This window comes from Procambarus clarkii, chromosome 46 (genome assembly GCF_040958095.1).
Source record: "Procambarus clarkii isolate CNS0578487 chromosome 46, FALCON_Pclarkii_2.0, whole genome shotgun sequence".
Lineage (NCBI taxonomy): Eukaryota > Metazoa > Arthropoda > Malacostraca > Decapoda > Cambaridae > Procambarus > Procambarus clarkii.
In genome coordinates, this window is record NC_091195.1 from 7,165,058 (window position 1) to 7,179,566 (window position 14,509).

General features: G+C 45.3%; 1 protein-coding gene across 1 annotated transcript in view; it reads right to left on the bottom strand.

Annotated features, from left to right (window-relative positions):
• LOC138350509 (uncharacterized) overlaps positions 1-14,287 on the bottom strand; it is a 50,435-nt gene extending 36,148 nt beyond the window's left edge. The window contains exons 1-2 of the mRNA XM_069301528.1: positions 13,053-14,287; positions 11,059-11,463 (exon numbers count right to left, since the gene is read on the bottom strand). Coding sequence (XP_069157629.1) covers positions 11,059-11,463; positions 13,053-14,286 — 1,639 coding nt within the window. The 5' untranslated portion in view covers position 14,287. The remainder of the gene's footprint in view (positions 1-11,058; positions 11,464-13,052) is intronic.
• Between the last annotated feature and the right edge of the window lie 222 nt (positions 14,288-14,509).

The window sequence follows — 14,509 nt, forward strand, 5'->3', positions numbered from 1 at the left end:
GAGGAGGAGGGTAGTGGTGCAGAGGAGGAGGAGAGTAGTGGTGCAGAGGAGGAGGAGGGTAGTGGTGCAGAGAAGGAAGAGGGTAGTGGTGCAGAGGAAGAGGAGGAAGGTAGTAGTGCAAAAGAGGTGGGTAGTGTTGCAGAGGAGGAGGGTAGTGGTGCAGAGGCGGAGAGTAGTGGTGCAGAGGAGGAGGAGGGTAGTGGCGCAGAGGAGGAGGGTAGTGGTGCAGAGGAGGAGGAGGCTAGTGCTGCAGAGGAGGAGGAGGGTAGTGATGCAGAGGAGGAGGGTTGTGCTGCAGAGGAGGAGGAGGGTAGTGGTACAGAGGAGGAGGAGGATAGTGGTGCGGAGGAGGAGGAGGGTAGTGATGCATAGGAGGAGGGTAGTGGTGCAGAGAAGGAGGAGGGCAGTGGTACAGAGAAGGAGGTTAGTGGTGCAAGTGGTGAAGAGGAGGAGGAGGGTAGTGGTGCAGAGGAGGAGGGTAGTGGTACAGAGGAGGAGGTTAGTGGTGCAGAGGAAGAGGGTAGTGGTGTAAGTGGTGCAAAGGAAGAGGAGGGTATTGGTGCAGAGGAGTAGGAGGGTAGTGGTGCAAATGGTGCAGAGGAGGAGGAGGAGGGTATTGGTGCAGAGGAGGAGGAGGGTAGTGGTGCAAGTGGTGCAGAGGAGGAGGGTAGTGGTGTAAGTGGTGCAGAGGAGTAGGAGGGTAGTGGTGCAAGTGGTGCATAGGAGGAGGAGGAGGGTATTGGTGTTGAGGAAGAGTTTAGTGATGCAGAGGAGGAGGAGGGTAGAGGTGCAGAGGTGGAGGAGGGTAGTGATTCAGAGGAAGAGGGTAGTGGTGTAGAGAAGGAGGGTAGTGGTGCAGAGGAGGAGGAGGGTAGTGGTGCAGAGGAGGAGAAGGGTAGTGCTACAGAGGAGGAGGAGAGTAGTGGGGCAGAGGAAGAGGAGGGTTGTGGTGCAGAGGAGGAGAAGGGTAGTGCTGCAGAGGAGGAGGGTAGTGATGCAGAGGAGGAGGGTAATGGTGCAGAGGAGGAGGGTAGTGATGCAGAGGAGGAGGGTAGATGTGCAGAGGAGGAGGAGGGTAGTGATGCAGAGGAGGAAGGTAGTGGTGCAGAGAAGGAGGAGAGTAGTGGGGCAGATGAAGAGGAGGGTAGTGGTGCAGAGGAGGAGGAGGGTAGTGGTGCAGAGGAGGAGGAGGGAAGTGATGCAGAGGAGGAGGAGGGTAGTGATGCACAGGAGGACGGTAGTGGTGCAGAGGAGGAGGAGGGTAGTGGTGCAGAGGAGGAGGAGGGAAGTGATGCAGAGGAGGAGGAGGGTAGTGATGCAGAGGAGGAGAGTAGTGATGCAGAGGAGGAGGAGAGTAGTGGTGCAGTGGAGGAGGGTAGTTGTGCAGAGGTGGAGGAGGGTAGTGGTGCAGAGGAGGAGGAGGGTAGTGGAGCAGAGGAGGAGGAGGGTAGTGATGCAGAGGAGGAGGAGAGTAGTGGTGCAGAAGAGGAGGGTAGTGGTGCGCAGGAGGAGTATAGGGGTGCAGAGGAGTAGGAGGGGAGTGGTGCAGAGGAGGAGGTAGTGATGCAGAGGAGGAGGGTAGTGGTGCAGAGGAGGAGGGTAGTGGTGCAGAGGAGGAGGGTAGTGATGCAGAGGAGGAGGACAGTGGTGCAGAGGAGGAGGTGGAGGGTAGCGATGCAGAGGAGGAAGAGGGTAGTGATGATGAGGAGGAGGAGCGCAGTGGTGCAGAGGAGGAGGAGGGTAGTGATGCAGAGGAGGAGGACGGTAGTGATGCAGAGGAGGAGGATGAGGGTAGTGGTGGTAAAGAAGAGGGTCGTGATGCGGAGAAGGAGGAGGGGTGTGGTGCAGAGGGTGAGGAGAGTAGTTGGGCAGAGGAGGAGGAGGGTTGTGGTGCTGAAGAGGAGGAGGGTAGTGGTGCAGAGGAGGAGGAGGGTAGTGGTGCAGAGGAGGATGAGGGTAGTGGTGCAGAGGAGGATAGTTCTGCAGAGGAGGAGGGTAGTGGTGCACAGGAGGAGGAGGGTAGTGGTGCAGAGGAGGAGGAGGGTAGTGATGCAGAGGAGGAGGGTTGTGGTGCAGAGGAGGAGGAGGGTAGTGGTGCAGAGGAGGATGAGGGTAGTGGTGCAGAGGAGGAGGAGGGTAGTGATGCAGAGGAGGAGGGTAGTGATGCAGAGGAGGAGGGTTGTGGTTCAGAGGAGGAGGAGGGTAGTGGTGCAGAGGAGGAGGAGGGCAGTGATGCAGAGGACGAGGGTTGTGGTGCAGAGGAGGAGGAGGGTAGTGGTGCAGAGGAGGAGGAGGGTAGTGGTGCAGAGGAGGAGGAGGAGGGTAGTGGTGCAGAGGAGGAGGGTAATGGTGCAGAGGAGGAGGAGGAGGGTAGTGGTGCAGAGGAGGAGGAGGGTAGTGGTGCAGAGGAGGAGGGTAGTGGTGCAGAGGAGGTGGGTAGTGGTGCAGAAGAGGAGAGTAGTGGTGCAGAGGAGGAGGTGGGTAGTGGTGCAGAGGAGGAGGAGGGTAGTGGTGCAGAGGAGGAGGAGGAGGGTTGTGATGCAGAGGAGGAGGAGGGTAGTGGTGCAGAGGAGTAGGAGGAGGGTAGTGATGCAGAGGAGTAGGATGGTAATGGTGCAGAGGAGGAGGGTAGTGATGCAGAGTAGGAGGACGGTAGTGGTGCAGAGGAGGAGGAGGATAGTGGTGCAGAGTAGGAGGAATAAAGAAGTGGTGCAGAGGAGGAGGAGGGTAGTGATGCAGAAGAGGAGGGTTGTGGTGCAGAGGAGGAGGGTAGTGGTACATTGGATGAGAGTAGTAGGGTTGACAGCGTAAACGTGATATTTTGTGTCAGGTCAAATATCACGCATATGAACCAGCGTATTCAGGTCCAATATCACTCATATGAGCCAGGATTTTTAGGTCCAATATCACGCATATGAGCCAGGGTTTTCAGGTCAAATATCACGCATATGAGCCAGGGTTTTTCAGGTAAATTTGGGCAGTCACAGATTTTGGAGTAAGGAATTCTTATGAGAAAAATAATTTCCGAGTCTTTAGAAGTTTGTTAAAAGTTTTTATGATGAAAATAATGTCATACGAGTTTTGTTCAGTTCTTATGGGCTAAATTTTTTCAGAGTTCCTACTAATAATAAACAGATATTTAGGCCTTATACATTTAAGTAGCATTTTTACTTAGAAACTAGTATATTGCTATATAACTGAATCATTTCCCTACCATGCCCTCCCCCTGCATATTCTGCTCATACATCACACCCCCTCCCTCCCCCTTACCTCTTAATCTCTCGCGTCACCTGTGTTTACTTTACGCTGCCAGCCAGACGTTGCCTTCAGGTCACCTCTATAATCTTATCTTCTCCATAATATCTGGACCATCCCTCCACCCTCTCTCTCTCTCTCCTTTCATATTGTTCTCTCTTCGTATTTCCTTACAGCTATTTTCTGACATCGTAATGTTTGTTCCTTTTTCATTAACCCTTAAACTGCGCATGGCGTATATACACGCCCTGAGTAACATGTCCCATGGTGCGCATGGCGTATATATACGCCATAGGGTGCCAGGCCTGATTCAAATGGCCCACGGCTACACGGGGTTCACAGTAGCTTCCTCAGGGCTCTTGTAAACAGATGCCATTTAAAAAAAAAATCGTGGGCAATATTCTGAGGTGTGAGAGGCACAGTACTGTTGGAGCAACCAAGGCCGGCGCACGCAGCATGAGCGAACAGCATTGATGTTCAGCTTGTGACCACAGCATCGCCGAAAAATGTCAAAATAAATATATAATTGTTATTATTTAGCGATGACAATATTACAGATGACCAATGACTGTGATATAAATAACCAGGGTTGTGATAATAGCAGGATTGTTGTAATAATTAGCGCTGTGTGAGGAGTGATGCTGAGAGACGGAGGGAGACAGCATCGTTTACTGACTGTGTGGCCACCTGTTATTGTTTGCGTTCACCATACCAGGTCAGTGGTTCTCTATGGTGAACACAAATGTAGATACTTATATATAATGTGTGTATTAGTGTAATAACAGCAAAAGGATTATGCTGGGAGGAGCCATATGGGTGACGGAGGTGACGTCGTCTGCACGATTTCTCTAGCTGTTTAGAGGGTGGCCACTATGCTCTTTGGGCGCACTACAAGCTTAGGTGTACAGTTACGGTGCATAAAACATGTAGATATTTATATATAATATGTGTATATAGGGTAATAACACTGCAAAAGGTATTGTGGGGGGAGAAAGTTTAGTGCGTGTGACTTTGAAAGAGTGAGGGAGCCGCCAGCCGCCATCTGTGTATAGCGACGACTCTTAGTGCCTGAACTAACTATATCAGCTTAGCTGTACAGTTGTGGTGAACAAAATATACACATACTTATATATAACGTCTGTATATAGTGTAATAACACCACAACTGGTATTGTTGGGGGAGAAAGTTTAGTGCGTGTGTTGAGGGAGTGGCAGCGAGTGGCTGGCTGGTGTGTGGCGGTAACTCCTCGTTGCTTTTCGACTCTCAATACCAACTTAATGGTTCGGTATGGTGACCAAAACATGCCAATACTTATATATAACCTGTGTATAGAGTGTAATAGCAGCAAAACTATTTGTTTATTGTTTTATAAACATAATAATTGAATCACTAATATGCACATCATACTTTTGAGTATAGCGATTATTAACCACTTTTATTATATAAATATATTACAATACACACTATTGAATAATATTACTGCAAAAAAACTAAGAAAAAATCAATCGGAGACATTGAAACAATTAGGTAATAATATCTTTGTGGCAACTCCCATCTGTCAACGCGGGTGACGCTGACCGGGTCTGACGACCGCTCTGTCAACGCTCACTTTTTGCCAGACTTCCTCGTTCAATTGCGCCCAAAATATGTCACCTACGATTTTTTTTTTTCCGTGCTCAGGGGACACAAATTAACATGTTTAGAAGACGAAAAAATTTTTTTGAATTTTTTTTTTTCTTGCGCACAGGGGTGTAAATGTCCATATGACCCCTGAGCAGTGTAAGGGTTAACCAGTCAGTTTTACACAAATCAACCGAGGCATCTCAATGTAACCTTTAATACTGAAGCTGCCTCCGAGACTAATGCCTGAAATAATCAGAGACAAGTTTTTCCCCGAAATTAACAGAGTTCACTTTGTGAGCAAAATTCTTCAGAGTCCAGTTTTTACCAAAAAAATGATCAGAGTCCAATTATCAACAGAAATTTGTCAGGGTCAAGTTTTACCCAGAAAAATCACAAGAGTCCAATTAACAACAGAAATTCGTCAGAGTTCAGTTTAAGCTCAAAATTCGTCAGAGTCCAGTTTTCTAGCAAAATTCATCAGAGTCCAGTTTTTACCCAAAAATGATCAGGGTCCACTTTGTGAGCAAAATTCGTCAGAGTCCACTTTGTTAGCAAAATTCTTCGGAGTCCATTTTATACCAAAATTTCATCAGAGTCCAGTAAAGGCCAAAAATGATCAGAGTCCAATTAACAACAGAAATTCGTCAGAGTTCAGTTTAAGCTCAAACTTCATCAGAGTCCAGTTTTTACCCAAAAATGATCAGAGTCCAATTAACGACAGAAATTTGACAGAGTCCATTTTCTACCCAATTTTCATCAGAGTCCAGTTTATACCAAAAATTCGCCAGAGTCCACTTTGTGCCAAAATATTCAGAGTCCAGTTCATGATCGAAATTAATCAGAGTCCAATTGAAGACCCAAATTTGACAGAGACCACATTTTCGCTACTAGCAGTCCAATCCCCCCTGAAATTTTAAACAGTCATATTTCAGACGTAGTAAATAAGATCAAGTCAGTTACTGAGCTCCAGCTCTCGTCCCCCACCCTACTTCCTCCTCAAGTCTTTGTTAATATCCTTTCAATTCCCCTGAAATTTTTACCCTCTGTATTTCAGACACCGTAAATAAGATAAAAACAGTTAACGAGCTCCAGCTCTTGTCCCCACCTTAGTTCTCTCTCGTAACTTTGTAAATAACCCATCAATTTCCCTGAAATTTTTACCCTCTGTATTTCAGACACCGTAAATAAGATAAAAAACAGTTAACGAGCTCCAGCTCTCGTCCCCACGTTAGTTCTCTCTCGTATCTTTGTAAATAACCCATCAATTTCCCTGAAATTTTTACCCTCTGTATTTCAGACACAGTAAATAAGATCGGGGCAGTTACCAAACTCTAGCTCTTGTCCTCTGTCCAAGTTCACTCCTGTAAATTCACTACTATCAGTCCAAATCCCCCGGAGATTTAAACACCCAACTACATTTTCAGACATAGTAAATAAAAGGCCAGTTCAGTTACGGAGCTTCAACTCTTATTCCCCGCTTAGCTCATTTTGTACAAGTTCTTTATTATCCAACTAAATCACCTGAGATTTAAGATCACCTTACTTCTAACGTAGTAAAACCGTTTCCTCTGACTTAGATCATCGAACATAAATATATCCGATCAAGTCCCTCTCCAGCCTAACTCTTTATCAGAGTAATTACCTTACCCTTTCCCCCCCTTACCTTCTTATCCCCAACGTATCCAAACCTTCAATAATCATACTGTATTTGCATATTATCTCTATATTCTGCTGCGTTTTTCACATTTTTTTCATGTTTTCTGTGTTCACTCCATGTTCTACAAATGTTCACCATTCAGGCTTGTTCGCATGTGTATGTATATGTATGTGTATAAAGTAAATATGGAAGCTGATCAGAATTTGCACTTCACCTTTGTAAATGCACATTAATGACACTTCGTACACTTTATGTAGGGCTTATGTAAATCTGTGTATTTATGTATTTACGTACGTAGGCACTTTTCATATTCTTCATCCTTCTTCTATATTTGTCCTCGTCCTTCATTATTCTTCCTCCTTCTTCCTTTTTTCCTACTCCTTCCTTATTTTTCCTACTCCTTCCTTATTTTTCCTACTCCTTCCTTAGTTATCATGAGGTTTTCTTGAGATGATTTCGGGGCTTTAGTGTCCCCGCGGCCCTGTCCTCAACCAGGCCTCCACCCCCAGGAAGCAGCCCGTTACAGCAGTCTAACACCCAGGTACCTATTTTATTGCTAGGTAACAGGGGCATAGGGTGAAAGAAACTCTGCCCATTGTTTCTCGCCGGCACCCGGGATTGAACCCGGGACCACAGGATCACAAGTCCAGTGTGCTGTCCGCTCGGCTCCCTCTTCCTTCCTTATTCTTCCTCCTCCTTCCTTCTTTTTCCTTTTTCCCTATTCTTCTTCCTCCTTCTTTACTATTCCTACTCATTACTTATTCTTCCTCCTTCCTTATTTTTCCCCTTCCTTCCTTATTCCTCCTCCTCCTTCCTTATTCTTCTTCCTTCTTCTTAATTCTCCCTCCATCCTTATTCTTCCTCCTTCCTTATTTTTCCTCCTTCCTTATTTTTCCTCCTTCCATATTTTTCTTCCTCCTTCCGTAATCTTCCTACTCCTACCTTAAACTTCCTTCTCGTTCCTGCCTTCCATATTTTTCCTAATCCTTCTATGTTCTTCAACCATCAATATCCACTAACAACAACCAACAGCCACCACCAACACCTTCTCCTCCTCGATCTTCTCATTCTTCCTCCTCGACCTTCTCCTCTTTCTTCCTTGACCTTCTCCTTCCTCCTCGACCTTCTCCTCTTTCTTCCTTGACCTTCTCCTTCCTCCTCGACCTTCTCCTTCCTCCTCGACCTTCTCCTTCCTCCTCTTTCTCCTCCTTACTCCTCCTCCTTCCTCCTCGACCTCCTCCTCTAACTACAACAACCAACCACCATTACTATCAGTGCTCAACTGCAGGCCATTCTGGCGTGTTTGGAGGAAGTACGTCATGACGACAAAGATGTTTTTGTATTTGTCGATAGCCGAGGAGCACTGGAGTCCTTAAACAGTCGAAATCCAGTCTTCATGTCCATAGTTGAGGATTGTAAGAAAAGGATAACTGAGATACAGCTGAAAGGTCACAATGTGAAATTCATGTGGATTCCATCTCATGTTGGAATAGTGCTCAACGAGGTGGCGGATGACTTGGCCAAACGTGCCACATTAAAACCTCAAGTTGACATCGAATGTGAATTCACAATGAGACAAATAAGAAGCAAAATCAGAAATATTCAGGCACAGGCAGAAGTGGCGAGGAGAGGTATAATGTATGAGGGAAGCCAAACCATGCAACACTATATGTGTGTGAGTCAAAACATCCATTTCAGTTATGGTAAAAGGAGAAATGCTTGGAGTGACTGTGCACATGCGGCTCAGGCTTGGGTACAAATATTACTGGGAATATGGGATAGGTGTTCATGATAATGACACGAAGTGTAAACTATGTTGTATGTTAAGGTCTCACACCCTTGCCCATTATGTTCTTGATTGTCCGTTGATTAATGTATAGAGAAACACTGAGATAAGGACTGTTCCTGAACAAAAAGCCTAGATGTGTCACAACGGAAAGGTTGATGATATTCTGGAGAGATATAAGAATTTTGCACCACGACTGTAATCTTTTGTTGAATTATCTGCATGTTTCTTGCAAATTGTCTATACAGTATACATAAGTCATAGAAGTATTTGTGTGTACGTCTGATACCATACTACTTGTGTAAAGGAGGAAATGTATATGTTTATCGCTCAAAATGTTCTGTAATATGTTTATTGTTTGTGATGTGTGTCTATATATGTATGAACACTTTGTACTGATCGGGGTGAGAATAGCTTGAGCTACCTCATCCCTTTGTGTGTATTTTACTTCAATAAACTTATTTCAATATCAATTTCAATTTCAACTACTATCAATAACCATAACCATCAATAACCACTGCCATCAACCAAAACAATCATCAAACACCTCAATCATCAACAAACACAACAATCAACCACCACTACCACAAACAATCAACGACCACAACCACCATCTACCACTGCCCTCAACCACTACTATCAACAACCACTACCACCAACCACAGCTATCAACAACCAACAACCATAAACCACCAACAACAACCTCAACAATCAACCACCACTACCACCAACAATCAACCAACACTACCACCAAACACCACAATTAATAAACCAACACCCACGCGAACTATAACCAACAACCGGCACTACATAAAGTACAACAATCAACCACTACTATCACGAACCACAACAACCACCACCGCAATTAACCCCCCAACCAGACCCATCAACCACCACCACCGCAATTAACCCCCCAACCAGACCCATCAACCACCACACCCATCAACCTCCACAATCATCAACCACCACAACAATCAACCACCACAACCATCAACCACCACAACCATCAACCACCACAACAATCAACCTCCACAACCATCAACCATCACAACAATCAACCACCACAACAATTAACCACCACAACCATCAACCACAACAACCATCAATCACCACAACAATCAACCACCACAACCATCAACCACCACAACCATCAACCACCACAACAATCAACCACCACAACAATCATCCACCACAACAATTAACCACCATTACCACCAACAAACACTACCATCAACCACCACAACTATCAACAAACACTACCATCAACCATCAACAAACACTACCATCAACCACCACAACCATTAACAAACACTACCATCGACAACCACAACCATCAACAAACACTACCATCAACCATCAACAAACACTACCATCAACCACCACAACCATCAACAAATACTACCATCAACCACCACAACCATCAACAAACACTACCATCATCCACCGCAACCATCAACCACTACAACCATCAACAACGACTACCATCAATAAACACTACCATCAACCACCACAACCATCAACAAATACTACCATCAACTACCACAACCATCAACAAACACTATTATCAACCACCACAACCATCAACAAACACTACCATCAACCACCACAACCATTAACTACCACCACCATCAACCACCTTAGCCATCAACCATCACAGACATCAACCACCAGAGCTATCAACCACCAATACCATAAACCACCACAACCTCAACCACCATTAGCATTAACCACCACTACCACTAATCACAACCATCAGCCACCACAATTACCAACCACAGCAATCAACCACCACCAACACCACTATCCACAACTATTAACCATCACTAGAACCAACCACTACCACCAACAATAAACATCACCCACCATTGCCACCAATCACAACCTACCACCACTGCCACCAACCACTACCACCAACAATAAACATCACCCACCATTGCCACCAATCACAACCTACCACCACTGCCACCAACCACAACCCAGCAACAATTCCACCACCACTACCATGGATTCTCCATTAAGTGAAAGTAATGAATAAAATATTTTTAACCTACCTTTTATTATGCTTCAATTTTATTTCTAGTTTATGTAAAAATATATTTTTAATATATTTCTGCATTTATATATATATATTCCATCAATCAGGAAAACTATTTTTATGCAACATTTAAGGTTGCGACACGGTCTCAAAATTGTTTAGCCAAAGTTGTGCAGTAAGTTGTGGCAACTTATTTACAACCACACAATAACGTAACTAATACATGAAAACAAACGTTGCCACAGATTTCAAACACCTTCCAGGTACCTTGTGGCAACCTAAAATTGTTTCCTGGGCCCCACCTGCACATGAGAGGGAACACTGATGCTCACACCTGGCTACTCTCCCGACCCACACCTGCACATGAGAGGGAACACTAAAGCCCACACCTGGCTACTCTCCACACCACCACCTGTCTATGTCACACACTCATGCCAAAGAAAACTTATATCAAGTAAGTCTAGCTTGTATTAAGCAAGACATTGTTGGGCTTAATATTGATTAGTGTTATCTTATAAGCAGTGAAGCTTGTTTAATGAATATTCTTGGTCGCTAAACGGTGCTCAAAGTTACTCAAGAAGCCTTATAAGTTCTCTAATTCATGACTTTTAATGTAAAAATATTTTTGAAACCACTGGAAGCACTGTGAATTAAACATCTGAGGTACAGATATTCACGTGTTAAAATGTCGTCAATACGTACTGGTGAGACGCGTGTTAGAGAAGTCCAGGCCACTATACCGTCCTCTTGAGGGAGGACACAGCTGAGCCGCCAGGTGGCAGCACCAGTCTATGGCGGGGTCGTCATCAGTAATGTCCCGCCTGATGGTCAGTACGAGCGTCCTTCCCTGGCACGGCAGAGTGTCCAGGGTGTCCGAGTCCACGTAGCCCGTGGCGTCCAGGGTGTCCGGGTCCACGAAGCCTGTGGCGTCCAGGGTGTCCGGGTCCACGCAGCCCGTGGCGTCTAGGGTGTCCGGGTCCACGTAGACCGTGGCGTCCAGGGTGTCCGGGTCCACGTAGCCCGTGGCGTCCAGGGTGTCCGGGTCCACGTAACCCGTGTCGTCCAGGGTGTCCGGGTCCACGTAGCCCGTGGCGTCCAGGTCAATGTCTGAAGACATACACTGAGATACAGTCACTGTCGTTACTGTTATGTTCTAAGATATAACAAGAAGACATACTGAGCCATCCACTCACCTTACTGCTGGGTTTATTACCTGATGACAAGTCCGTATTTTGAACAGTATTAATAGCATCTAAACTATGTATTAATAGCTTTTAAAAGCCACGGTCAAGGTCATTTGTATAAATGGTCAAGGTCACAGTCAAGGTCATCTGTATCAATTGTCAAGGTCACAGTCAAGGTCATCTGTATCAATTGTCAAGGTCACAGTCAAGGTTATCTGTATCAATGGTCAAGGTCATCTGTATCGATGGTCAAGGTCATCTGTATCATGGTCATGGTCATCTTTATCAATGGTCAAGGTCTCATTAGAAGGTCATATAAACTAAGTCAAGGTCTCATTAGAAGGTCATGTAAACTAAGTCAAGGTCACAGTGAAAGGTCATGTAAACTAAGTCAAGGTCACAGTGAAAGGTCATCTGGAGCAAGTATCAAGGTCACAGGGATAGATGGGTCACCTGAATTATGGATCAAAGTTACGGAAGGTCTTATTAACCAAGGATCAAGGTCACGGTGAAAGGTCATCTTAAACAGGAATTAGGTCACAGTAAAAGGTAATCTTAAACAGGAATTAGGTCACAGTAAAATGTAATCTTGGACAGGAATTAGGTCACAGTGAAAGATCAACTTAAACAGGTATTAGGTCAGTGTGAAGGTCATCTTGAACAGGAATTAGTTCAGTGTGAAAGGTCATCTTGAACAGGAATTAGGTCAGTGTGAAAGGTCATCTTGAACAGGAATTAAGTCACAGTGAAAGGTCATCCTGAACAGGAATTAGGTCACAGTGAAAGGTCATCCTGAACAGGAATTAGGTCACAGTGAAAGGTAATCTTGAACAGGAAATAGGTCAGTGTGAAGGTCATCTTGAACAGGAATTAGGTCAGTGTGAAAGGTCATCTTGAACAGGAATTAGGTCACAGTAAAAGGTCATCTTGAACAGGAATTAGGTCAGTGTGAAAGGTCATCTAGAACAGGAATTAGGTCACAGTGAAAGGTCATCCTGAAAAGGAATTAGGTCACAGTGAATGGAGATCTGTACCACGAGTCAAAGTCAGAGTGGTAAGTCATCTGAACCAAAAGTATGGCGTCGCTAAATACTTCATGAAATTATTTATGCACAAGAATTTATACAGCAGCGGAATGTTTCGAAAATTTATTATTTATGTAGTCGCCCTTAATAAGTCTATATTTGTAATCAAAGTAGAAGGTTTGTCAACCTTAAGGTGACTATATTTGTAAACAATATAAGGTGTTTGTCGCTCTTAAGGTAACTATATATGTAAACAATGTCTCGCCCTAAGGTAACTATATTTGTAAACAATATAAGGTGTTTGTCTCCCATAAGGTGATTATGTTTGTAAACAATATAAGGAGTCTTTCGTCCATAAGGTTGTAAACATATATGTAAACAATGTAAATCTGAATTACTATATTAAACATGACGAATGAAGCCCTTTGCGTAATTTTGGTATTAATAAATAACCCTAAAAATTATGGTGGAAAATATGAATATTTACCAAGAGTCTGCAGGTGAGGAAGGTGAGACAGGTGACGGATGAGGACGGGCAGTTGGTGTAGTGTGAGGTACAGGGTGAGGCTCCCGAGGGTGTGAGGCAGGAGGGGTATGGCTGCATCAGGCAAGTGACCATCAAACCCCTCTAAGGTACACTTACTGCCGGGGGCTGTCAGCCTCTCCAAACATAGTTTTGATTTATCAATATTTCCGTCTTTGCTGTATAATCTATCGCCAAGAACTAAGGATATGGTTACCTTCATTTTTGCCAGCACAGACAGTGTAGACAGACACTGCTTTAGTTGGGGTGTATCGTTCATGATTAGGTAAATGTTCTTAGGTGTCACCTTCTTAAGAACAAGCGGCAGGACAACACACGAGTCAACACTCCATATTGTCCACACGTGTTCTAAACGCAGCTTCTCACACACGGCTTGGATGACGTGCTCACTCCCACGGGACTCTGCTACATGCTTCAACAGCTCGTCAGGTTCATGTGTAACCATCTCGCACAGATCAGTTATGTGAGTAATGAACTTGTGCTCTACTCCCCGGGCACACAGCACCCCGGTAGTGCTGAGTAAAATACTTTGCCATCTGGGGCGCTCCCAAAGCTCATGTTGCACGTCGCTAATATCAAACTTTGACCCTCTCAGATGATCTCTCAAGGAACCCTTTTTCTTACGTACAACATCCACCAAGAGGTCAATGATTATAGACCTTTCCCCTGACACACGGAGTGATGCTGGATCACCTCGTTCTTGTTCAGCCCTCAACAAGAGATCGACCAGCCTCCTGCTGGCACAATACTCCTGGTACCTGGCGTGAAAATAGCCAAATACCCACACCACATTGAGGCCCCGACGGTAGCTGGTTCTTGTGAAATAGTTGGACAAGACCTCCTCCTGTGGCAGTCCCAGAGACTCACACTTCTCCCTAATCTGCGCTTCCGTCTCCGGCCAAAGGTCGTACTCCTGCCTCTGGATCCCTCTTAAACTAATCTCTTCTAAGAACCTCAAAAACTTTTTCACATTTTCGTCACATTTTCCTTTGGGTTCAGTCATACGTTTGTCTGTGAGTCTGGATACTAATTTGTTGGTTATGAAGTCATGAATCTTCTCGTAGACTTGAGTGTTTGTGGTGAGGTTGTTAAATTCTTCTGGAGCCTCGACACACAGCAGCGCCAACAAGGTCAAGGTGAGTGGAGTGTTGAGGTACTCACCCAGGAACTCACTCATCTGCTCCAGCCGCTGGGTAAACCTTCCTGTTATGACACTCCGTTGGCTCTCTTCCTCCTCCAGCACCTTGATGGTTCTCTCGGCGAACTCCACGCGACGTTCTGGAGTAATGCCCAAGACGAGGATGTTGCAGCGAGGTCTGGTGTGTGGGACGAGCTGTGACAGGTGTTGGTCCCACCCCGGCCGTGTGGTTATCACCAACCTCACATCCTTGCCAGGCAGG